The 27,519-nt window shown below is 39.7% G+C and overlaps 1 protein-coding gene and 1 long non-coding RNA gene across 3 annotated transcripts; one reads left to right on the top strand and one right to left on the bottom strand.

The window, feature by feature from the left end:
* Positions 1-290: 290 nt before the first annotated feature.
* s100z (S100 calcium binding protein Z) lies at positions 291-27,519 on the bottom strand. 2 transcript variants are annotated; one of them, XM_062553672.1, is made up of 3 exons: positions 27,394-27,519; positions 27,008-27,164; positions 291-654 (listed from the first exon to the last, which is right to left on the bottom strand). In XM_062553672.1, exons 2-3 carry the CDS (start codon positions 27,146-27,148, stop codon positions 496-498), a joined length of 300 nt encoding a protein of 99 aa, XP_062409656.1. In that variant the 5' UTR covers positions 27,149-27,164; positions 27,394-27,519; the 3' UTR covers positions 291-495. The 2 variants fall into 2 exon arrangements, with proteins under 2 accessions (XP_062409656.1, XP_062409657.1); XM_062553673.1 differs by having other exon boundaries at positions 27,008-27,180; positions 27,394-27,510.
* On the top strand, positions 14,618-16,176 carry LOC134100469 (uncharacterized). The gene is made up of 3 exons (XR_009941277.1): positions 14,618-14,889; positions 15,002-15,088; positions 15,673-16,176. It is a non-coding gene; the product is annotated as an uncharacterized LOC134100469 (long non-coding RNA).

Raw genomic sequence — 27,519 nt, 5'->3', positions numbered from 1 at the left:
AATCACCATGGTTGATTGGCTGCAGCAGGGCTGCACTCCCTTCCAAATTTCAGAACGTCCTGCCCATTTTGAAAGCCTTTTTCAGAAATGTGAAGTGGTTGGAGTTATGGGGTGGAGTTACTCTTTAAGTTTACCTTGCTTCCTTTAGACCTGGAGCATTTCCAGTGAATGGCAGTGCGTTTGATGATGACAAACACAAATCACGCATCCCCTAAAGACCTCCAGCAGACACATTTTCACCAAATCAATACACTTTAATAGCACTGAATAGCACTTACACTTAACCAGAAGCCAATTAATTGAACTACAGATATAACAATAAATGCAAACGTAAGAAAAATGTGGATGAATGAACGAACGTGTAGTGCAAGAAGGAATGTGTAATGTAACACAAATGATTTTAGTGTTCAAATTCAAATAAAAGTCTAATATGTTCTCTTTGCTTTATGTTCACATTTTGGCAGACATATAATGTTTTATGTGTATAATATTACATTAATTGCCCTTCTTTTTTTGTTGCTCTTGAAAGAAGTCATTACATGCTACTGTGAGTGCTGCCACAAGTACAACAAATTCATTGAAGTCAACTTCATTGTCTTTGTTGGAGTCCAAGTCATTCATTATCTTCTCCACCAGCATTGGATCTTTCTGAGACTAAAATATAACACAGAATATGGTTTAAGTCAGAAATGTTTTTATAACATGCAAAACCAATTGAATAATGGCCCAGTTTCTCCTGAGAGTTGGGTCACGGTTCCCAAACTTTCCAGGTCAAGCACCCTCTTCTACATGCTGTTGATGGCCTAATTTGATGGCCACCATCTACCCACCTGTGACAATGTGATTCACAATTCACTATTTATTTATTTAAATTCATCGGCATGGGGTGCTTTCCATAAGATCATCTCTCAATGCAAATCAAACCAGCTATTAAGCTAACTGAAGTAAAACCATCTCTAGTCTAGGTATAGACCCCTGCTGAGCCTACGTCACTTCGTTCGCTGGCGGCAAAACAACCATCAACTGCCATCAGCGACAACGCTAAACTCATCCGATATGTCATTGTATTGTAAATCTTAGACATGACCATTTGGGACATAGTTATATATCCAATGATCTATACACCCGCCACTTCTCCTTACTGTATACGCTCGGTTTTTCAATAACGTAATTATAAATATCTGGCCATTCAACGGAGGGCAATCTTGCTACGTCTTCTTTCCATTCACTTAGAATGGGGATCTGTCAGAATGATCCCACCTGATAACGTACGTTTTTTCAAAGTTTTTTCAAATAATCCTCCCAATCCCATACACTGAGTGTATGTACATACTGTTTTATATCGTTAGCCATTTCATCAAAGGTTAATTACGGACTAATTTTGGCCGCATTACTAGTGCTTTTCAATAGCCGTCTAACTTTTCTGCCGCCACTGACGTCACGCCACTCCGAATGTTTATCCGTTGTGAAGGGGTCTATAGAGATCGCTAACATGTGACCAACTAGGCAGCAAAGTCATCAAAACGCAAAGAATTATGGGTATGTTTGGCCAGTTTACATGGGCTGGCATCAGGCTAGTTTTCTGGTCTATAGTCTGGCATGAAAATAATGAAAACTTAATAGTGTGAAAAACAGAACATAATCTTCAGCCTCCTTACTGCTGCTACCCATGCCATTCCTCGCCTTTTTGTCACCTCTGAAACATGGCGTGTACTATTGTTTTTCCACGCTGGAAAACGATAAAAGATAAGCTTCATGCCACTCTATTCATAACACAGCAGGTAACAGGCGTCTCAAACACTGCACTGCGTTCTTCCCTCAAGTCTTAAGTTTGTGGGTACGTTAAGTATGTGGAATACGTCATGTTCTCAATCCTTATGGTGATGGATATGTGATGATGTGGGGATTTTTTAATTCCAAAGGCCAGGGGAACTTTATCAGGATGCATAGTATCCTGGATCCATGAAATCACTGACCTTTAAAAATCTGCCTGCCTCTATGGGAATTTAACACAGGAGTGTGTATACTTACGCCCTCTGCATTTTAAGGAAAAACATTTATTCATTTACAATATATCATTCATTCACAAAGAAAATTGATGTTCTTAGAAGCTGGATCTTTCCTCATTTTTTAATTAAGGCATTTTTAATGAAGGCAATTTTCAACAGATGACGTTTTAGTCCTCGTCTTAGTCAACTGTAGCACGGGTTCATAAACTTAGGAGCACAACTGTACATTGGTAAATATCCCTCCTGACACCTTGAAGGAGATATTTGGTGAGTTTTCACATAGATCTTCATTTCGCGAGGTCACAGAGTACTGTTGTTACAAAAAGGCAGCTACAGCACTACACTCTGAGGACACGTCCATCAGCCCCCCCTGTACATGCCCACAGAGTTTAGTACTGTAGCTGCCTGGCTGTGTTAGCTGCTGGTTGTAATAACCTGAGCTAGGTAAAACCGTTTGTTTTTGTTTCGTTTCATACCGACAGTACTCGGTGACTTTGAGAAACGCAGAGCTATGTGAAAACATGCCAGATCTCTCCTTTAAGAGTTGTGCTAGTGAGAGAGCTAGCAGCCTGGGCTTGTTAGCTCTATTGCTAGTGTGCTCGACTCCCAATCTGAGTTCAGGCAAGTGCAGGGCTGAACTGTGTGGTCAAAACAAGTCACACCATCATCAGTAAATAATACTACTGTTGTTGTAAAGCTACCACCTTTGCTCTTTGCTGCCACAGGGCGGTGTTAGCATAGCGGCTAAAGAGCAGGTCTTACATTGCGTAGCTCTGAAGCTCTTTGCAATCATCAGGCTTGAATGTAGGTCCATTTCAGAGCCTTTTCCATTTAGGCTATCATTACTTTAAAATTGTCTCTGAAGTTTTCCTTGATAAGTCGGTAACACTTTACATTACAGATCGGTAATAAGTGGGTAATGTTATGGTAATATGCAATTTAATGATAATAATATATTTAAACCACATATTACAGATAATTAATGTGTAATTTCTAGACAATTACTGTGCAATTACCATACGACAAGAATGCAAATAACTTGGATTTAAGGATAAAATGAAATGGTAATAACTGCTGTAAATATGTACTTACCGAAGCAATAAATATTTAGGATTTACTTATTGAAACATAATATGTGACCTGTTATCTGTTGTTATGATGAAATAAATGAGGTAATTTCACAATAACTATATGGAATCAGGGCTGTAAAATACTGTTGTCTTTTCAAAAGGTTTTTTTTCTGAACGGTGGGGAGTTGTTGAAATCCTTTCGAAAAGACAAAACAGTATTTTACAGCCCTGATACCATATACTGTAGTTATTGTGATATAACCTTATTTATTTCATCATAATAACAGATAACAGGTCACATTTTACCATCAAACTAACTACTACAAAAACCACTGTGACACTTTGACCACTGTGCATAACACTTAGAAGTTAAGGGTAATTTAGTCCTTCATAGCCCCATCATGTTGGTGTAATTACAGAAATATTATGTCACAATAAGTAAATCCTAAATATTTATTGCTTCGTTAAGTACATATTTACAGCAGTTATTACCATTTTATTTTACCCAAGTTGTTTGCATTGTTGTTGTATGGTAATTGCACAGTAATTGTCTAGAAATTACACATTAGATATTTAGGGCCCGAGCACCGAGGTGCGGCCGCTGTAGCAGCGGCTGCACCGTAGGTGCAAGGCCCTATTGTTTTTGCTCAGATTATTATTATTATTATAGTTTTTTCCTCCTTACCTGTTTGGCATTTTTTCATCAACTTGGCATGCTCTAAAACTCTTGTAATTTGGCAGCCATTTGTAGAATTGCAATCGAAACTCAGAGACAGAGCTCTGGCCAAGGGTGTGGCTCAGGGACTCTAAAGCGCCACCTATCGCGCTGTTGTGGTCGACACATGCATTCACAAAAATAGCCCAGATTTGGTGGGCATGTGTGTTCTATTAATCTGAACAACAAGAATTTGAGTTATGATTATGATTACGATTTTTGCACATCATGTATTTTGAAACACTTCTCCTAGACGGTTTATCGAAATCATGTCATTTCAGCAGTAAAATTATCTTGAGGGGTTGCCCAAGAGAAATTGCGACCAGATTTTTGAATTTAAAAGTATATTGAAATGGCGAAGGTTTGAATCTAGGTGTCTTATAAAAGAAACAAAAAGTTGGTGTTATAGGCAGAAAACAGTGACTAATTTGGATGAAATTTAATGGAGTATTAGTTAGTGTGTTAGTAGTGACAGTCATATACAAGTTTTGATGTTGTTCAATGTGAGTTATTTGTTTATTTCATACTTGCCCATATATTTGGTGGGCTTTTTGCTATCGCCCCCCTCTCTCCCCTTCTTTCTCTCTCTCTCAGCTGGAGGTCTCTCTCCTTCCCCTCTCTCCCTCTCCTCCCCCTCCCTCTTGCAGCTCACACACGCACGCACTCTCTCATTAGCACATACACATTGACACATGCGCGGCGTCCTAGACAGACAGACAGACAGACACAGACAGACAGACAGACAGACAGACAGACACACACACACACACACACACACACTGGTTAGGGCTTGGGGCTTGTAACTGGAGGGTTGCCGGTTCAATCCCCGACCAGTCCACCACTGAAGTGCCCTTGAGCAAGGCACCTAACCCCTCACTGCTCCCCCAGCACCGCTGGTTGGGCATGCAGCTCACTGCTCTGGGTCAGTGTGTGATTCACCTCACTGTGTGTTCACTGTGTGCTGTGTGTGTTCACTAATTTGGTTAAATTGGGTTACATGCAGAGAAATGAATTTCCCTCACGGGATCAAAAAAGTCTATATTCTATTCTATTGATCCATTTGTCTCTACCCCCTCTGTCTGTGTCTCTCTCTCTCTCTCTCTCAGCTGCATTGCTCCCCTCCCCCGTTCTTTCCACACAGACATACACACACACTCTCTCTCTCCCTTTCTTGATCCACATGAAAATGAACGGCCAGAGTTGCCATGAGTCGGTCAAGAGTGACAGTGTCATGTAAAGTAAAAGGTAAAGAAAAGATCATGTGCATGATGATTTTATTCAGGTTAAGTCATTTTTAGTGATTGAATTGGGGACTGACTAAGCCAGACCCAAGTTCTTATCCTCACAAAAATGCTTGGTTGGAATAGCATGTAATAACCAGAATACAGAAAAGTCAAACAATCATGACTTAGTTACATTTTGTTTACATCAAGACACACACACACACACATTAAATACAGCAACAGGTTTTGTGAATTCAATGATCTGAAGCAAAGATGTAAGCCTTACAGATGCATGATTTACAGTACACCATATCAACACACTGGTTATCATCTCAAATTTGGACTACAAATATGGATACAGAGACAGAGCTCTGGCCTAGGGTGTGGCTTAGGTACTCTATAGCGCTACCTAGCGTGTTGTCTGTTGTGGCTGACACATACATTCAGGAAAATTGACCAAATTTGGTGGGCATGTGTGTTACTCATGCACATGCCCACCAACACACACATGTTGCTTTGTTAAATTCTGAAATCTCACAGGTCTCCGCACCGCAGGTGCTCGGGCCCGCCATCGCCGCTTGTGGCTATATTTGTAATATGAAATTGCATATATATTACCATAACATTACCCACTTATTACCGATCTGTAATCTAAAGTGTTACCGACAAGTCTTGGTATATCTTGCTGTTTTATCTCATGGCTATGGTTAAGGTTATATGATTTAGCAGATGCTTTTGTCCAAAGCAACTGGGGTTATTTTAGTTCCAAAGGCCAAGGGGACTTTATCAGGGTGCATAGTGTCCTGGATCCATGAAATAACTGGCCTTTAAAAATAAAAATAAAAATCATCTATGGGAATTTAACATGAGCGTTCCAATACTTATGACCCCTGTATTTTAAGGAAAACATTTATTTATTTACAATACATTATTAATTCACAAAGAAAATTGATGTCCTTAAAGGTTGAATATTTCCTCATTTTTTTCATTTAAAGGGATAATCCGGAGTGAAATGCACTTTAGATAAATTTTTCGGACTATTGGGAGTACATACGTTGAGTTGACACCAAAATCATGTCATTCGGATGTATTTTGAGAAAGTTCGAGCTCACCGTTTTTAGCCAAAACTCGTTAGCCTGGAGGTGACGCGGGCATGTCTTTCGCCGCTACAAAACGCTATTTTTATACCTCTTCTACTGTTCCAAACAACACTACACTTACGTGGTAGTGAGTAGAGGGTCCCTAAAGCCAAACCGAAGTATCCCCACGTCTTTATGTGGTCGGATAGAGAGTCCAGAATAAATTTAATCGAGTCAGTACCTTTCCGGAAATGTCGCTGTTGCAACTGGCAACGTTTTAACAACACTTTATTAACATTTCCGGAGAGGTACGGACTCGATTAAATTCATTCTGGACTCTCTATCCGACCACATAAAGACGTGGGGATACTTCGGTTTGGCTTTAGGGATCCTCTTCTCACTATCACGTAAGTGTAGTGTTGTTTGGAACAGTAGAAGAGGTATAAAAATAACGTTTTGTAGCGGCGAAAGGACATGCCCGCGTCACTTCCAGGCTAACGAGTTTTGGCTAAAAACGGTGAGCTCGAACCATTTTGGTGTCAACTCAACGTATGTACTCCCAATAGTCCGAAAATTTGATCTAAAGTGCATTTCACTCCGGATTATCCCTTTAAGGCATTAAGATCAATTTCTAAAAGATTTTATATTTAACTTGTGCATGTGTTCCAATACTTTTGGAGGGCACTGTAAGTAGAGTTGATAGTCATATTCAAATTTGCAGTGGACTCTTAGTTTTTTTTTCCAGAGCTGTATATGGATCAAAATAGAAACATTATAGCTGTTTAATACATTGTCTTAATATGTTACTACTCTGTCAGAATAAATCACATAGTTTTGTTTTGTTGATCCATACTATACTAGTAACCTATTCCACAGTCAACAGTCAGTGATTGCGCATGATGTTATGTTTATTACAGTGCAGGCTTTTTTAGGGCCCGAGCACTGAGGTGCGGCCACTGAAGTGGCTCCACCGTAGGTGCAAGGCCCTATTGTTTTTGCTCAGATTACCGGAATGTTTTGCCCTTTTTCACCAACTTGGCATGCTCTAAAACTCTTGAAATTTGGCAGCTACCTGTAGAATTGATACCTCTACTGAGAGACAGACCTCTGGCCTAGGGTGTGGCTCAGGGACTCTATAGCGCCACCTAGTGCGTTGTGTGTTGTGGTTGACACATACATTCACGGATATGAACCAAATTTGGTGGACATGTGTGTTGTATTATTCTGAACAAGTTTTACGTTTAAACTATATAGTGAATCCTAGAAGAATTTGAGTTATGATTATGATTATGATTTTTGCACATCACGTATTTTGAAACACTTCTCCTAGACGGTTTATCGAATTCATGTCATATAAGCACTAAAATGATCTTGAGGGGTTGCCCGAGAGGAATTGCGAAAAAATTTTTTTATTTTTGAAGTATATTGAAATGGCGAAGGTTTGAATTATGGCGTTTTATTAAGAAACAGGAAGTTGGTGTTATAGGCAGAAAAAAGGTTATGAATTGGATGTAATTTGGCAGCTACATGTGGAATTGCTTCTGCTAGTCAGAGACAGAGCTCTGGCCTAAGGTGTGACTTTGGGACTCTATAGCGCCACCTAGCAGCACGTTATCTGTTGTGGTTGACACAAACATTCACGAAAATGAACCAAATTTGGTGGACTTGTGTGTTATTGCTATGGCTAGTCAGAGACCTTTGGCGGGCATGTGTGTTGCTCATGCACATACCCACCAACAAGTAGGTGTTGCTTTGTTAGATTCCGAAATGTCACGGGTCCGCACCCCAGGTGCTCGGGCCCGCCATCGCCGCTTGCAGCTATATTCTTTTTATTTTTATTACAGTGCATGGAAATGCACTGTATTGTTATTCCTAGGCTTTTTCTTTTTCTTTGTTTTCATTACAGTGCATGGAAATGCACTGTATTGTTATTCATAGGCTTTTTATTTTTTTATTATTATTCTTCCAGGCCCTAATTTGACTCCGCTTATAGGCCGCTTATCGTAGGAACTTGGTTCAAACTTTGACACGTAGCTCTTGCACCAAATTTTCATTCTATTACTTTTCATATTTCTACGACTTTTACTTTTTGAGATATTATGTGAAAAATAAACTTAATTTTGCCATAGACTTAACATTGGCTTTTTGACATCATAATTGGCTTTTAAAGAAATAGAATGGAATCCACTTTGCCGGTGTTCTCTCACTGACTTCAGCAACTTCAATGGAACTTCTTCTCTGTGTGTCTCTCCATTGAACTGGATAGCTCACTTGTCATTCCCACTTTCTTTCACTTCTTTTTCTTCACTTCCTCTCACTTTCTCTATCACTCTCTCTATTTCTCCCAATTTCCATAACTTTTTCTTTTTAAAACTATATTTAAAATAACACTTTTATAGCAAAGCAACCACTATAATTACTTAGTTACAACCTAGCAACCACTTCAATAATGACAACCTGGCAACCACCTTAGCAACCGACGTGGTTTCCCTAGCAACCAACCTAGTAACCACTTTTTATAGAATAGTAACCACTTTATTTAGCCTAGCAACACTATAGTAATCACTTTAATTATCCTAGCATAATCCTAGCAATGACTTTCCATGCACTGGTATTTCCTTCAGGAAATGCTTTTCTAGTTATTACAGTGCATGGAAATGCACTGTATTGATATTCCTTTGTTTTTTCTTTTTATTTTTATTACAGTGCATGGAAATGCACTGTATTGTTATTCCTTAATTTTTTCTTTATATTATTATTATTATTATTATTACAGTGCATGGAAATGCACTGTATTGATATTCCTTTGTTTTTTATTTTTATTTTTATTACAGTGCATGGAAATGCACTGTATTGTTATTCAAAAGTTTTTTCTTTTTATCATTATAGTGCATGAAAATGCACTATACTGTTTTTAGAGTGCATGAAAATGCACTCTACTGTTATCCGAAGTATTCTTATTAGAGTGCATGAAAATGCACTCTACTGTTATCCGATATCTTCTTATTAGAGTGCATGCACTCTACTGTTATCCGGTTTCTTCTTACTATTATTATAGGCGATTATTATTACAGTGAACATGCACTGTACTGTTCTTCCTAGGCTTCTTCTTATTATTACAGTGCATGAACATGCACTGTACTGTTCTTCCTAGGCTTCTTATTATTATTATTACAGTGCATGAAAATGCACTGTACTGTTCTTCCTAGGCTTCTTCTTATTATTACAGTGCATGAAAATGCACTGTACTTTTCTTCCTAGGCTTCTTATTACAGTGCATGAAAATGCACTGTACTGTTCTTCCAAGTCTTCTTATTAGAGTGCATGAAAATGCACTCTACTGTTCTTCCAAAGTCTTCTGCTTCTTCTTATTATTATTACAGTGCATTAAAATGCACTGTACTGTTCTTCCTATTCTTCTGTATTGATATTCCTTTGTTTTTTATTTTTATTTTTATTACAGTGCATGGAAATGCACTGTATTGTTATTCAAAAGTTTTTTCTTTTTATCATTATAGTGCATGAAAATGCACTATACTGTTTTTAGAGTGCATGAAAATGCACTCTACTGTTATCCGAAGTATTCTTATTAGAGTGCATGAAAATGCACTCTACTGTTATCCGATATCTTCTTATTAGAGTGCATGCACTCTACTGTTATCCGGTTTCTTTTTCTTATTATTATAGGCAATTATTATTACAGTGCATGAAAATGCACTGTACTGTTCTTCCTAGGCTTCTTCTTCTTATTACAGTGCATGAACATGCACTGTACTGTTCTTCCTAGGCTTCTTCTTATTATTATTACAGTGCATGAAAATGCACTGTACTGTTCTTCCAAAGTCTTCTGCTTCTTCTTATTATTATTACAGTGCATGAAAATGCACTGTACTGTTCTTCCTATTCTTCTGTATTGATTTTCCTTTGTTTTTTATCTTTATTTTTATTACAGTGCATGGAAATGCACTGTATTGTTATTCAAAAGTTTTTTCTTTTTATCATTATAGTGCATGAAAATGCACTACAGTATACTGTTTTTAGAGTGCATGAAAATGCACTCTACTGTTATCCGAAGTATTCTTATTAGAGTGCATGAAAATGCACTCTACTGTTATCCGATATCTTTTTATTAGAGTGCATGCACTCTACTGTTATCCGGTTTCTTCTTATTATTATTATAGGCGATTATTATTACAGTGCATGAAAATGCACTGTACTGTTCTTCCTAGGCTTCTTCTTATTATTACAGTGCATGAACATGCACTGTACTGTTCTTCCTAGGCTAGTTCTTATTATTATTACAGTGCATGAAAATGCACTGTACTGTTCTTCCTAGGCTTCTTCTTCTTATTACAGTGCATGAAAATGCACTGTACTTTTCTTCCTAGGCTTCTTATTACAGTGCATGAAAATGCACTGTACTGTTCTTCCAAGTCTTCTTATTAGAGTGCATGAAAATGCACTCTACTGTTCTTCCAAAGTCTTCTGCTTCTTCTTCTTATTATAGTGCATGAAAATGCACTACACTGTTCTTCCAATGTATTCTTATTATTATTCCACTTTTATACCTTTCACTGCCTTACCAGCACCCACCAGGAAGTAGACAAGACTACACAGAAGGACTCATTAATGTAACATTTTGGCATTAATAACGATTCTAAAATTAAAACGATCATTGTTTTATGTTGTACTCAATCTTGTGGCCATACATCAATGTTGCTGGTCTTCAAAAGGAATTAGCGAAAAAATCGCGAAAAAACCCAAAACGTTAATTAACATATTTCCATGTCAAATGTCCCGAAAATTGACAGCATATGCTAGAATACCCGACCTTTAACAATTATTAGTATCGCTAATACTATTTGTGCAATAACTTGTGAATAACATTAGGATAACTGACCTTGTGAGAGCTAGTTCATTATAGCTTGAGCTAGCCCAGGCAAAGGCTAATCGACAGCCAATGATCCTAATCGACGTCCAGGCGTGCTGCAGGCCTTGATGGAGGCCTTGATGTTCTGTACTGTATTACAGCTCGTACAGGTCATCTCGTGCATCAAATTCATATACCAGATCTTCAGAATTCCCATTTGCCATATCAGTTTCAATATCAGCATTCAATTAATTAATATTTCATATTAAATCGTAGTTACTTATCAGCTTTCTCCGGGACCGGGAGCCTAGCTTCCAAAAAAGATGGCGGCTATATATTCTAGTTTCTGCAAGTGAAGTCCCACCGCTAGCGCCCCCTCTTGGAAAAATGAGGAAAGTGTTTGTAGTTTCATCTACTCGACAAAGATAAAGAAATGACGATTTTTACATCATTGAAAGCAGGAAGTCCAACATTGAAAACCGTATTTCTCCCGTCTCATGGCAAACTGAGGGAATGTTGCACGGCCATTCAAAAACATGACTGGTTTTCTAAAGATACAAAGCTTAATGCTAATCGGTGAAGTGTCCCTTTAACATTGCTCATTATGACATCACGGCAGCAATCAGATTGCAGGATTCTGGGAGCCAATCAGATTGCAGGGTTCTGGGAGCCGATCAGATCGCTGGATTCTGGGGGCCAATCAGATTGCAGGATTCTGGGAGCCAATCAGATCGCTGGATTCTGGGGGCCAATCAGATTGCAGGATTCTGGGAGCCAATCAGATTGCAGGGTTCTGGGAGCCAATCAGATTGCAGGATTCCAATGGCCAATCAGATTGCAGGATTCCAATAGCCAATCAGATTGCAGGATTATGGGAGCCAATCAGATTGCAGGATTCTGGGAGCCAATCAGATTGCAGGATTCCAACAGCCAATCAGATTGCAGGATTCCAACAGCCAATCAGATTGCAGGATTCTGGGAGCCAATCAAATCGCAGGATTCTGGGAGCCAATCAGATCGCTGGATTCTGGGGGCCAATCAGATTGCAGGGTTCTGGGAGCCAATCAGATTGCAGGATTCTGGGAGCCAATCAGATTGCAGGATTCCAACAGCCAATCAGATTGCAGGATTCTGGGGGCCAATCAGATTGCAGGATTCTGGGAGCCAATCAAATCGCAGGATTCTGGGAGCCAATCAAATCGCAGGATTCTGGGAGCCAATCAGATCGCTGGATTCTGGGGGCCAATCAGATTGCAGGATTCTGGGAGCCAATCAGATTGCAGGATTCCAACAGCCAATCAGATCGCTGGATTCTGGGGGCCAATCAGATTGCAGGATTCTGGGAGCCAATCAGATTGCAGGATTCTGGGGGCCAATCAGATTGCGGGATTCCAACAGCCAATGAAATTACAGAATTCTGGGAGCCAATCAGATTGCAGGATTCTGGGAGCCAATCAGATTGCAGGATTCCAACAGCCAATCAGATTACAGGATTCTGGGGGCCAATCAGATTGCAGGATTCTGGGAGCCAATCAAATCGCTGGATTCTGGGGGCCAATCAGATTGCAGGATTTTGGGAGCCAATCAGATTGCAGGATTCCAACGGCCAATCAGATTGCAGGATTCCAATGGCCAATCAGATTGCAGGATTCCAACAGCCAATCAGATTGCAGGATTCTGGGAGCCAATCAGATCGCTGGATTCTGGGGGCCAATCAGCTTGCAGGATTCTGGGAGCCAATCAGATTGCAGGGTTCTGGAAGCCAATCAGATTGCAGGATTCCAATGGCCAATCAGATTGCAGGATTCCAACAGCCAATCAGATTGCAGGATTCTGGGAGCCAATCAGATTGCAGGATTCTGGGAGCCAATCAGATTGCAAGATTCCAACAGCCAATCAGATTGCAAGATTCCAACAGCCAATCAGATTGCAGGATTCTGGGAGCCAATCAGATTGCAGGGTTCTGGGAGCCAATCAGATTGCAGGATTCCAACAGCCAATCAGGTTGCAGGATTCCAACAGCCAATCAAATTGCAGGATTCTGGGAGCCAATCAAATTGCAGGATTCTGGGAGCCAATCAGATTGCAGGATTCTGGGAGCCAATCAGATTGAAGGATTCCAACAGCCAATCACATTGCAGGACTCCAACAGCCAATCAGATTGCAAGATTCCAGCAGCCAATCAGATTGCAAGATTCCAGCAGCCAATCAGTGTCGAAATTGCTGCTTTTATCGCTTCGTTTAATGCTAAATTAGATTTTACAAATAGGCTCTGAAAAAAGAACACTGTGTGCACGACGTTGGTATAGAAAGATAAAGATATAACGTTTAACGTAGAAACTTCATTCAAACTGCGCTGCGTAGGTCTTACTTAGGTGACTTCAGCTATGTATTTTTCAACTTTGTAACTTTTATACTTTTTGAACTATTAAATAAAATCTACTAAAATTTCCCCATAGACTTAACATTGTGATTATGACATCATAATAGGGCAATTAGAATCTTATGCCAGGTGGCCACTGATCTATAAAGAATACCTGGATAGACTATGGCTGCATCCGAATACTCATACTAACGTACTAATCAGTAGGCGAGACGCAGTACGTCACAGTAGTAGTACGTCCGAATGCTTAGTAGGCATCAACTAGTAGGCGAAAAGTACCCGGATGGCCTACTACCTCCACAGTATACAACGGTTGGTCACTACGCTATCCCACAAATCACCGGGGGTCAAATAACCGTAGAAGAAGACAAGCCGCCGGGAAAATCAAAGGTGACGGGCCGACAGCGACAACTTCAACCGATGTTTATAAATGTAAGTATATTAGTAGAAATGTTGAGTTTAAACGTTGGCTGTTTCGAAAATACGTTATGTATCAGTTCAGTTCAGTTGAAGTAAGTTGTATTTGCGATTGTATTATCGGGAGAAGACATACATTCGTGTAAATGTTAGCCTGTCTAACGTTATCTGTCTGCTTTAGTTGGTCTATTAATCTTGTTGTAGCTTAAGTTTTAATTTTACTATCAACTTTAAAGTGAAACTCGTTATGTACGTTGGTAAATCTGTCGTGTACGTTAAATGTGATGGTTGGTTAAAGCTAGCGTTATATTTTGGAGTTCTGATTAACGTTAGCAATGCTGTACGTGAACTGATACATTTGTTATTTTGGAGACAGCTGTGCTGTGTGTATCGAGGGTAATATCGTGTGTATTCCTGTCAAGAAAACGATTACCTGTTAACGTTAGTTTTGTAGTACAACGAAGTCTCTTTTTTTTTAATGCTGCATGGACGAACGAGGATACACGCCGCCTCATTCATTAGTGGTAACGTAACGTTATAATGATTTCTTAGCCTACTTTGTTGGGCTAATTGACGTTACAGTGTTTGGTGGTTAGTCAACCTCGCTGTAATGTTAGCTATACTTGCTAAATTCTATGGTTTTCAAAGTGAATCGTGATCTAATTATTTCAGAGATGGCTTAACATTAACCAGCATGACTTGGAAGAAGAATATCTAGCGATTGGCACCTCATAGTTACGTTATGCAGCTTGCTTCAGGCAAGTGTGTGTGTGTGTGTGTGTGTGTGTGTGTGTGTGTGTGTGTGTGTGTGTGTGTGTGTGTGTGTGTGTGTGTTGTGTGTGTGTTAGAAGTCATGTAAAGCTAATACAAATCAGCTTAGGCATATTTTGGTAGTTCTTTGTTTTGTACTAGGAGCTTGCTTATGATCATGTAGCCAATTTGAACATATCCTTAGTTTGAAGTTTGAACATATAGCCATTTAGCCTTCCAACCGCCTACTATATGACTCATTTGAATATACACCTTTGAATCCAGGCAACACTGATCAGCTACCTGCACGTGGATGAAGAAGGCTGCATTTGCGAACCAATTCTTGTGACAAGACAAGAGAGCAGAGTTATTAGTAAGTTGTACATTGATTCAATCAAATATGTAATACATGTTTGTTTAGAGTAGGCAAATAATAGTAATAAGCTTTAATCTAGGCCTGTGTTGTTTTTATTTGTCATTTTTAGATACTTTGGTTTACCACATCCACAACATGGCCAACTGGAGCACCACAAGGATCTCGTGAAGGAAGTCCACAAGCCCTTTTGCTTCAGGTGTGCATATGTGTTGACGCATATCTATTGCTCTTGGTAATTGGCATTGGTAATACATGATCATTTTGTTTTAAGGGAGAGCAGCGCACACCTGTTTTAGCGAGGTGCTGGTCACGGTAATAGTTGAAGAGGAGAGAGGAAACCGCACACTCTTGTTCTGATGCCAACATTTATTAAATAAATTGATTTAATACATTTTGGCATCAGAACAAGAGTGTGCGGTTTCCTCTCTCCTCTTCAATACATGATCATTTAACAACCACACAATGTCTTGTTTGCTCAAAATAATTACAAGAGAGGTGTTAATGACAGCTTAAGTTGCAAGACTGGGCTTTAGTTATAGTAGGTCAGACAGTAAATGATGAATAATTATTTTTCTTTTAATTATATGCTGTCCATGCTTCTTAAATTGAGAAGGATGCATAGAAAGAACTCTTTGACCAACCCCCAACTGAGAGAGATAAGGTGGCTATCAGTAAATATATTTGAGTGGACAAACAACTTCTCTGACAGATGACATGTTGAAATCTTGCTTTAGACCTCATAATGATCTTGAAAATATATTACTTTATATCTAAATGCAGTTTGGACACAACCCCCGGCTGGTATTGCTGCTGAAACAGGTGGAGACAACAATGAAGAAGAGGCACCAGAAAGGAAGACCAGTGGCCAAGAGTGTGTGTGTGCGCACGTACGTGCGTTTATGTCAGCATGTGTGTAACTGGGTTGGTCATGGTACAAAAATACAGAATTTAAAGCACCCACACCACACTTGAATCACAAGCCACAACTACTGACAATGGAATGGCTGGGTTTCCTAGATTCGTTAGGAAGCTCTTCAGTGCTAAGAACTTCTTAGGAGCGCTCAAAGAACGCTCCTAAGAAGTTCTTAACACTTAAAAGCTTCTTGAAATATTTATGTAACACTACCTATGTTTAACTATAGGCTACTTTATTTATTTGAATCATTATACAGTTTTCAAATATTTATTACATGTAGATTGTTGTAAAAGCTTCTATCATTTTTAACATTTAAATTGCAATGTTTTGTTTGTTAAACTAATAAAAGCTTATGCATTTATTTACTAGATTTGGATTTTACTGGATTTGTGTGAATTTAAGTACTTTTGGTAGTTGGTCTGATTATTGTGATTAGATAGATGGATAGATAGATACTTTATTGATCCCCAGGGGGAAATTCAAGAACTACTGAGGTCAGGCACACCTGGGTTATTCTGATGGAATGTGCAAAATTTAAAATGAATTGAAATCGAAGGGATACCTTCTCATGTGTGATTTCTGGAGCAATTAGGCTAGCCTACTGAACGTTCAGATACTGTCATGTTATGCTGTTGGTTAAATAGGTAGCCTACGAAACACACTTGTTATTGAATTAATGTGCTACAATGCAGGCCTGTTTACTAGTCTTATTTACAACAGTGGTTTGTTTTTAACTACATCATAGCAATTTATTTAGTCAGTAATGCATGCTCATTTTAATGAGTAATGAAAGTTATTTTTATTGCACACAGAATTCCGCGATGTCTCCCGCGAGTCACGTCAGGCAAACTGCAGCAGGACTGTTCGGGACAAGGGGCCGCCGTCGTCTCCCGGTAAAAATCTCAAGTTCACGTTGACATATGAAGCCAGTTTAGTCAGCTGGGAGATATACGGTGAAATACTGCGGGTGGACGGCTAGAAAGGGTAAAATACAGGACTCCCCCGGCCAAAAATGGAGACCGGTCGTGTCAAGCTCAACAAGACGAATGAACTGCTAACTGCTAATTCTCGTAAATACGTTCAGTTGTGTCAAGCAAAACTTAATGAATAAACGTCTCAGAGGTCATTCTTGTAAATACGTTCAGCGGTTTAAAGCGAAATAAGACGAATAAACGGCTCTGAGGTCAATTCTCCGAGGTGGCTTTAAAATTTCGCGGCATGCGTCGGTCATTGTGTTTGCGTCACATGTAAACATCCGGGGTCAAAGGACAGGCAAAATGGCTGCCCAGTACGTCCGAATTGTATGCCTACTACTCGCTCGCATACATAAATAACGTACTAAATTGACGGTTGAGTAGTACGTTCTAAACGAAGCTAGTATGTACTGACTATTCGGATGCAGCCTATCTCATTGTTGCTGACCCATCAACAATGAAGCCAATGGAACTGTCCCGAGTGGTCCCATAATGGCGGCGTGGTGTTCCAATTCCATTGTTGCAGAACGGCAACATTCTTTTATTTTCTTTTACTGTCTATGCATTCCTATGGCAAGTGGTCCCATAATGGCCGCCGCCATGTAGGCTTCAGAATTTTGACGTAGATGCTCTATCCAGGTATTCTTTATAGATCAGTGCAGGTGGCCAGTCCAGGTGCAGCAGCTCTCTCTCAGGCTTTAAGCATACAATCTCATTAAGACTACATATCCTGTTTCACTTCCTGGTGGGGGGGGGGGGGGGTTCGTGTCGGCTCCATTCGGCAGTGGCTCTGCGTGGGCGTATACAGGCGGTCTGGCTGGGGCATGCGGTCTGATCAGATGTGCACGGCTGTGCATTTTGTGGGATGGGGGGGACGGGGGAGGTGGGAATGCTGGGAGTGGATGGCGGAGGGGAGGGCTATGTTGCGGCATTGTATTTGGATTGGGCTCGCGGTCCGGGCCTTCTTGGGGTGGTGTTTCTAGAGTGGAAGTCCAATGGTTTTAACGATTTTAATTACATTACACCAATGTCCAATGATTTTAACGATTTTAATTACACTACATCGCCTCCTTACGCCTCCCGACCCTGTCAACAGGATGACAGGATGACACGTCCAAAGACATGAAGCATTCTGGACTTTTGCTCTGGGGGCGCTGCTGGTGGGTGGGTGGATGTTTGCATGCGTGGTGGACGATGTGCGGGATGCCTCTTCGGGTTTAACTGGGTAACCTATTCCTACGCACCTGTCCCCACAAAAGAGGTGTGTAAAAGCGTTTTGTAAACCCTCTATAGTATTAACCATTTATACTGTCTACCTTCACACTATCAACTCTCTGTAAACTACGAAACCACCATGTTTACCCTAGCTACACCTTAGTAACCATATCTACATTATCTATCTATTTTTGCATTTTCATGCACTGGTAATTCCTTGGAAAATCGCCTATAGGCCTATCAGAAGGAAATAGCCTTCAATTCAACCTGAAATACTCGAAAGGCAACCTAGATTAATTCATGAATTCATTACGGTTAGCCTAAGACCGCATTTCCGTGTAGGCTATAGGCTATTTTAAAACGGAGGCATGTTCATTTTAACCGGCGACGCTGGGTAGCCTACATGTACCCAGCACTTGTTATCACAGATTTTGTCCCCGCCGCTTTTGACGACTGAAAATAAAATGTATTTAACAGAAATCTCTTTAATACATGCCTATGCTTGTCACTTTACTTATAACCGTAGGCTACATGCATGGAGAAGATCGCGCATTTTGTAACATTGTAACAATGGACGGTCAGATATGCGATAGGGCAGTGAGGGTGATTCATTGTAACCATCGACTAGGATGCCTAGCTCCGCAATATAAGTTTCTAGCAACGTATGTATCGTATGCATGTTCATGTTGATTCAGAGATAGGCATAGACTACCATAGGCTGCTGGGCGTCAAGCTATATGACAGCATTTTTATCATGTGGTGAATTAATAACTAACGTCAGTTTAACATGTCAGAACTTTTGATCGGCGTTTCAAGTCCATGGGGCGAATAAAGCACATCGATGTAAACAATCGAGCTGTGGCGCAACTGGATGGAGCATGTGCAAGGTACGCCAGCGATCGGGGTTCAAAACCCACTCGAAGAACCTCTCCGGAACTCATCAAGAGAAAAGTTGTCGTTTTATTAAAAAATGAAAGATTTTCTGTTTTGCGATTTTTTTTTAAGTTTGCGATGTCTGCTGAAAAGAAAAGTTAATCGCCTATGTGAATTCGTGGTTCAGCGCACACTCACGCACATTTTTACATTGACGAGTCGGGCTCAGGTGTCTGTCGAGAGAGAAGGGGGAGAGGCAGTCGTCCTCAGTGCCAGGTAGGCTATAATGTAGTGAACTGGTTAGACGAGTGTGGGGGAGGGGGCATGATCGCACAAGACAATTGCTCTTCATGAAATGGATCTCACATACGGCTGTCGATTTTTAAATGTAGCCTAGGCCTACTACACCACTTGCGAAATTGGACGTGGCACATAGCCTAATTATTAGGCTACTGGATTTAATATAGCAAATCCATGGACTTTGTTCATCCTATATATACAATAAGTATAAAATCCGACAATCCAAAACGATAACGAGATCTCCCAGAAACGAAAAACAAGTTTGTTGAGTAGCCTAGTCCTTCCAACAATCTCAGCTTTTGCGTTTGATAGATAAAAGGCATCCTGTCCTGCTGTATTCCAATGAGAAAAAAAAACATCCAAGGTATAGGGTCACGGTAATGCAGAATGCATGAATCTCTCTCTCTCTCTTTCTCTCTCTCTCTATATATATAGACCTGGCTTTTTACCAAATGGCGAACCTCTAAAATTATTTAGGATATAGAGCCGTGTCCATTACGCACTACAGTTATTTTTTAGGCTATTGTTTTATTTGAGTGTTTTTGTCTACCATGGCAAACATAGTTGAAACGTTCGCTCTAAACTTATGTATTGTTTTAAGAGAATATGCCAATGATAATGGCACTTTGTAAAAACAACAAATTCTTAGGATTTGTCCTCTCACCTGCAGCAGGCCCATTCAAAAGCCCATCCACCTCATTTGCATTTGAAAGAGCCAATCACTAAAGTGACACATTTAGTCTGGAAAAAGTAGCAGGCTAGCCTACTTTATGAGTTTTTTTGACCCCTCTAATAAATTGCCTATAGGCCTACTACGATATGGAGGAAGGGCTGCCTAACATTTTATCTTATGTTTGCGATGTCTGCTGAGAAGAAAAGTTAATCGCCTATGTGAATGTTTACGCTATTTAAGTTTAGGATTTGGTAGACAAGACAACCTCGGAAAAGTTCTTCAAGATAAACATTTTTTTATTGAATTAAAGGAAAGAAAATGTATCACCGGGGTTTCGGGGCTTGCAAAGGCATTCGTTGATCTTATCGATGCAGTCCTTGCGGCCACTTCTCCCCATCGTAGGAAACTTTCTGTTTAGTGTTGACAACACAAAGGCCTTCACGTTGTGTGGCAGTGCTTGCTTGCCCTTCGATCCATCCCAGTTGGTGGTTTTGCACCTGTCCCTGAGTTATAGTCTATATCATGGGTCTTCAACCGGGGGTCAAGGCGTTCTGAGTGAATTCATTAATCCAACGTTCTCCGCGATGTCATACCATCAAAATGAAACGATAACGATAATCTTGTGTGTTTGTGTTTCCTTGTGTAAGACAAGTTATATTTACACAAGATGCAGAGGCTCTCTGTCTGTATCAGGTTGAGCAAATGAAGCTTTGCCTGAATTTAGCTGAATTTATACCACCAGAGAGGGTTAAAGCGGAGCTTCTCACACTTGAATATTAATTCGCCAATGTGAATGTAACGGTAAACACAGCAACGTTGTATCTAAGACAGCGGCAATATAAACGAAAATGATAGTAGCAGTGGTATAAACGGGATAATCAACTCCGCGCCGTGCGTTTATAGGAAAATAATGCACTGCAATAATGCCTGCGGCGTCGGGACCTTATTAACACTTAAAACGTGCATTATTTTCCTAGAAACGCACGGTGCGTCGTTGATTATCCCTTACATATCCACCTTAGTTGACCCTTGTGACATTCATTCTATTATAGGGCGAGTTTATGCAACACTATGTAAAGAATTATCAGAAACGAGTTGTATAAAGCAGTTACCCCCCTGTTAATAATAACTTCTGTTTAGAATGTGTGCGTTCGTGTGTGTGCGTCCGCGTACGTGCATGCATGTAGGCACTAATGACTGACGGTTCAAATGATAGGCATGATTTGAGGTGTGCCAGGTGTGGGGGTCCGTGCTCAGTCTCTCTCACAGCCAAGGGGTCCTTGGGCTGAAAAAGGTTGAAGACCCCTGGTCTATATGAGTAAGCGCTTATGCTCTAACCGCATAATAAAAGAAGCACCTGCATTCCACAGCAGTGCTTATGGCAAGGCTATTAACACCTGTCACTGAGCATGGACAAGCAGTTATGCTCAAAAATTATCATAATAACAGACACACCTAATTATGGCTCTATGTTTAAACACATAAAATTAGCAAGCATTTCCTCCCGATAGCAGCAACGTTTGCTTTCTTTTCCTGTCGGTCCGCGGTTGCTTGGTCAATTGCGCAGCACATTATCAGATCACCGGACCTAATTTCACTCCATGTCTCGCGGACCAGCAGCAGTCTCCACGTTTCGCGGCCCATAGTTTGAGAAACGCTGCATTAAAGTGTCATTTGGTTGTAGGCTATATGTTTAGTGATTTCTTTGTGTTCTGTTCAATACGGAAGAAGACTAACTATTACCTATATATTTCTTATAACGAAACGCGAAGAAAAAATACGAGGACTGACCGTCTCGTTTCTCCGCGTTTCCCCCAATACCATGGCGACAAAGATAAACTAGAAATGCAATTCCAAGGAATTACCAGTGCATGAAAATGCAGAAATAGATAGATAATGTAGATATGGTTACTAAGGTGTAGCTAGGGTAAACATGGTGGTTGCATAGTTTACAGAGAGTTGATAGTGTGAAGGTAGACTGTTTAAAGATGAAACATTCCAGTTCTAACTTAACTAATGATTTCTATTCATGTTAAAATGTTGATTAGCTAACTTAGCTAATGATTTCTAGCAGTTACGCTAAAAATGCTAATTATGCTAGCAATGCTAACTTTACTAACAATGCTAACCAGGTTGATTAGCTAACTTAACCAATGATTTCTAGCAGCAATGCTAAAAATGCTAACTATGCTAACAATGCTAAATTTGCTAACAATGCTAACCAGGTTGATTAGCTAACTTAGTTGATGATTTTTTGCAGTTATGCTAAAAATGCTAACTATGCTAACAATGCTAACCATGTTAACTAGCTAACTTGCTAGTGAGGACTTTTATTTTGAAACATTTGTTGCTAGGGTATCCATGGTGGCCACTATCAGGAAACAAGAAGTTACTGCAGTATAATCATGTTGGTTGCTATGGAAACGGTCATAAACGCTTAATTTTAATGGTTGCTATGTTGGTTGCTAGGTACATGGAGGTTTCATGTAGTTGACTGGAGGCATAGTGGATGATAACTGACAGTTGGAATGGTTGAACAGTTCAATAGTTGAGTAGTTTCAATGGTTAAATGATTTAATAGTGTATTATTGCAGTGAGGACTTTTATTTTGAAACAGTTGTGGACAGAGTAAACAGTTAACAGGATATGTAGTCTTCTGAGAGACTGTATGCTTAAAGCCAGAGAAACTGACAGTTGGTGCCCAGGTGGCCGGCCACCTGGCCTAAGATTCTAATTGCTGCCGTGATGTCATAATGAGCAATGTTAAGTCTATGGGGGAAATTGTAATAGTTTTTAACTAATAGTTTAAAAAGTATAAAAGTTACAAAGTTGAAAAATACAAAGCAGGCATGGCATAAGCAAGACCTACGCAACAACGTTTGAATGAAGTTTCTACGTTAAACGGTTGAAGCTGAATTGCGTGCGTTAGAAGAAGAATAAGAAGAAGAAGAAGAAGAAGACCGAGGAAGAACAGTACAGTGCATTTTCATGCACTGTAATAAATATGATTTGACATTTAAGCTGATTGCTGACAAATTTGCCACACAATTCGGGAGAAGCAGCGGACAGGAGCGCCACCACAAGCAAGCACTTCTAGCCCAAATTAACATGGCAACGTTGCCTATGACTAAAGTGTCTAAGTAGGCTAGTCCTACTAATATTACATTTGATTGGTAACATGTTTGTAGCGCGCCAGTTTACCCATCCCCTACATCAAAACAGCTTAATCAATCAAAGAATCAGCTGTGTCGGCGTTAGGCTGTAGGCGATTTTCTATAACCATTTTCATTCATTTCAACAATGGTTCATTGAAACGTCGTTTGAATATTTTCGCCAGTCATCACCTTCATTGTAATGATTAAATGAGATTAAGGAGTCGACTATTGACGGATATGCGGTCTTCATCATTTTGAAATGCGGGATGAAACTTTCTGCCACCTGGTGGTTGTTTGGGTACATTGCCTTAGCCTCGAAAAAAATCGTCTTGACGGCCTGCGGGATCTCTTCGGGAGTCCCGCGGGAGAAGGTGCATTCTCAACCCGTACCCACTGTAAGTACCCTAGCATAATCCTTGCAATGACTTTCCATGCACTGGTATTTCCTTCAGGAAATGCTTTTCTAGTTTATGTTTGTGTTTACATTAACATTTCTTAGAAGATGCTTTTTGTCTTTTTTGTGCACTATATTTTAACCAAAGACCAAACTAAACACTCCAAAAAAGTAGCTCACCCCTCCCTTCAGTATTCCCAGAGAAACTCTGCAAAGTGTTTCTTTTTTTTTTTACAGTGCACTCATGAAATGGGCAGCTAGTGGATCATGAGATGTTTGCTGAATGAGACAAAAATATTGTCCTTCGCTGACTGCACCTTTAATGATTTGCCAAGAATAAATGACCAATTATTTAAGAATATGAAACTCTTCAATAAAGACATAGAAAATTTGCAATGCTTAATACAGACCTTGTTGACCACTAATACACGCATTGGTTATGTAATAATGGTTAACACGTGCTCAATGTAGCTAATGTGGTTACACATGTTTCTATGCATGCTGTATGATAGGCCTATTGAGCATCTATAAGGATTGAGAACATGACGTATTCCCAATGGAAAACGCAAAGCATTTTGGGAATCCGCGGCACATATTTAGGCAGTTTTACTGACTTTGCGGGAAGAATGCAGTGCAGTGTTCGAGATGCCGTAGAGTGGCATGAAGCTTATCCTTTATCGTTTTCCAGCGTGGAAAAATAATAGTACACGCCATGTTTCAGAGGTGACAAAAAGGCGAGGAATGGCATGGATAGCAGCAGTAAGGAGGTGCAAGATTATGTTTTTCACACTTTTATTTCAGGCTAAGTTTTCATTATTTTCATGCCAGACCATAGACCAGAACACTAGCCTGATGCCAGCCCATGTAAACTGGCCAAACATACCCATATTTCTTTGCGTTTTAATGACGTTGCTGCCTAGTTGGTCACATGTCTTGGCGATCTCTATATACTTGACACTGAGGGCCAGATGTATGTAGATTAGCGATCGTAACGTTGTTTGCACCAAGGCCAACACGCAGAAAGCACACGCTACGTATGTACTTCAGTTTACATCCTATTTACCAATCCTGAAATTCGTTGGATAATCTGCGCCGTTCTCCGCCCCCTAACGCAATTAGCGAAGGACAACAACTGAACAACATTTCAATCAGAAGCGCAGTTGAATGAAGTTAACTGATGACAACATTAAAAGGAATTAAACATTTAGCGATCACGAAATAATACAATGCATCATGTCAACAAGCAGGAAGATAATGAAAATCAGTAGTTCTACTCAAATTAGGCTTACTTGTGCACGTAGGCTATGGAAGATTTATCAAATCTAGCAAGAAGGAAAGTTTAAGCGGATGGCGTGAAAGTGAAAGTAAGACGTTCGAAAGGCCAACGAAAGTTAAGGTTGCTTTTGATATAGTACAAAGACGCAAAACAGGTGGTCTAATAAGCGATTCTGTTGTCTTTGAAAGATTCTCTTATAGATGCATTTAACAGCAAACTGCATTTAAAACCTGCTTTCACAAGGCGGAAATATTTAGGCGCAAAATAGATGTGCGCTTTCATGGGCAGTTTTAGTACATACCGGGGAATATATAATTAGGCGCATTTTACGCTTCTCCTCCCATCTTTTTACATGAACCTCCCACTCTCATCTGATATGCATATGCATGAGACAGAAAAGTGCAATTTGCCATTCTAAGCTCCCGCAACAGGCAGTCTGCGTCTTCACCTCATTGCGGCGTGTTTGTACATACCTCGCCATCATTAAATGCGCACATTGCGAAACAAATGCGCCTGAAGTGGGCGCAAAAGCGTTAGTACATCTGCCCCTGAGAATTTAATTTCAAGTCATCTCTAATCAGTAATGTACAATGAAGCTTTAGCTTCAGATATAAACATTCAAATGAAACGTCCACGGAAAATATATACTGTATATATATATATATATATATATATATAATATATATATATAACCATTATTAAAATAAAAGAAAGGCTGTCTTTGGTTATAAACCCTAACATATGCACACACACAAACAAACTCAAAAACAATGAAAAAAGTAACTCTAAAGCTCTCACAGAAAGACATTATATATTATAAAAAATATTTCTAAATGATTATGGCATGCATTGCAAAATAGTCGGGTTACTTGGCTTCCTTGTGGAAATAATTAGTTCAACTATAGTGGCTTATTAAGGATTTACAAAACAACATGACCAAAAGTATACACAATTGCTCAATAAAGACCTAACACATGTGCAATGATGCTTAATACAGACCTTTTACACAATTACATACACACCCAAGAAGAGTAAACCTATTAGCCACGTACATGTTCCAAACACATTGATGTCATTCAGTAATAAAATAATTAAAATATTTAAAATATATAATTAAAATATTCAAAGCATTTCAAGATTTTCACTGGATTTAACCCTTTCATGCACGCATTATGAAAAAAAGTGTCCAGATTTTTTTAGTATTGATTTTATTACTCTATATGAGCCCAATATTGAAAATCAGTTGGAATTTTTAAAAAATATGCTTTTATATAGAAGTTATGTTATTGTCCACGTATGTGGACAGTGCGCAACAAAGGGGTAAAAAACAATAAAATGTAATGACAGAAAATGTGGAAACTATGGCCCTCTACTTCCTCCATACTACCCACCCAGCCCTCTACTACCCCCATACTACCCACCCACCTCTCTACTACCTCCATACTACCCGCCCAACCCCTCTACTACCCCCATTATTGCTCACCGACCCTCACCCACCCCTCTACTACCCCCATATTACCCACCTCTACTACCACCACTACCCAACCACCCCTCTACTACATCCATACTACCCACCCCTCTACTACTAACCCACCCACCCCTCTAGTACTCTCATACCCACCCCTCTACTACCCACCCACCCCTCTGCTACCCCCATATTACCATACCACCTTGGCATTACCACATGTAATTAGGTCATTATTTATAAATATGTTTACCAAATGTTTGTTTCTTTGTAATTTAAAGCAATTAAAATCATATTTGAAAAAAAAAAAAAAAAAAAAGTCCTAGTTACAAAATCAAATTTTTGGCCATTTAGCTCCTCTGTTGCGCAACGTCCACATACGTGGACAGTTGCTTTTTAGGGTCTACAAACTCCATTTTACATCCGATTTAATTTCTGAAAACATAGAGTTGTTCAACACACTCTCCTGTACAGCATAATATTTTTTTTTTACATGATTTTGCCTTCTTTAGTACTAGCTTTTTACAGATATGCCTGGAGCATTCAGCATATGGCCATTACTGTCACTCATGTTGAATTGATGATGTCATCAAGCAGTCAATATTCCAAATATAAGATGATACATATTCTTAATATATTGCCAAGGACCTACTTAAACTTCCCTGAAGTGGATTGGTGTATATCAACATGATAAATAAGTAGAAAACAGAGTTAAAGTTACTGTCCACGCATGTGGACGTTGCGCATGAAAGGGTTAAAATATAAATGTAATGGATGGACATGGAAAGGCTACAACAAATATGTGCAATAAAAACTCCTCTTCTGGATAATACAATGTTATTTGTTTGAACAAAACAGCATTGAAAAGACTTACCCGTAAGAAATCAGTGAGCTCGCTGTTTAACAGCTCTTTAAGTTCACCCTTGTTAAGCTTATTCTTGTCCCCTTCGTTTCCAGAGTAGTTGTGAAATACAGTGATAAGAGCATCCATGGCACCCTCTAGCTTGCTCGGCATAGTGAGTAGTTCAACTCTAAGCAGCAGATATACTGAGGCATGAGTCAACAGCAGAAATGAAGTGACATTATAAAAACAATCCATCAGCATTAGTTATATGTGTTGCATACATTTGCTGCATTCATTTTCATACTGACTAAATAAAGATCAATATCACATATCTGAGCCGTACAATGTCTAGAGTAACATCTCTGCTGATGAAATTTGCTCTTCAGTCATATAAAAGGACAGCAGATGGGTCTTACCAGGTGAGTGTAGCTTGAAGAAGTGTAAGGCTCAGCAGAGAGTTGTTTATGTGCAGACCTATGATAGGAGGGAACCTTGCACCTGTCTGTAGTTTTAATTAATTTCCCCAGTGAGATTGTCATGGT

Source organism: Sardina pilchardus, chromosome 14 (assembly GCF_963854185.1).
Source record: "Sardina pilchardus chromosome 14, fSarPil1.1, whole genome shotgun sequence".
In the NCBI taxonomy this organism is placed as follows: Eukaryota; Metazoa; Chordata; class Actinopteri; order Clupeiformes; family Clupeidae; genus Sardina; species Sardina pilchardus.
Note: the sequence above shows the minus strand (reverse complement) of the source record. Positions and strands in the feature narration are given on the sequence as shown.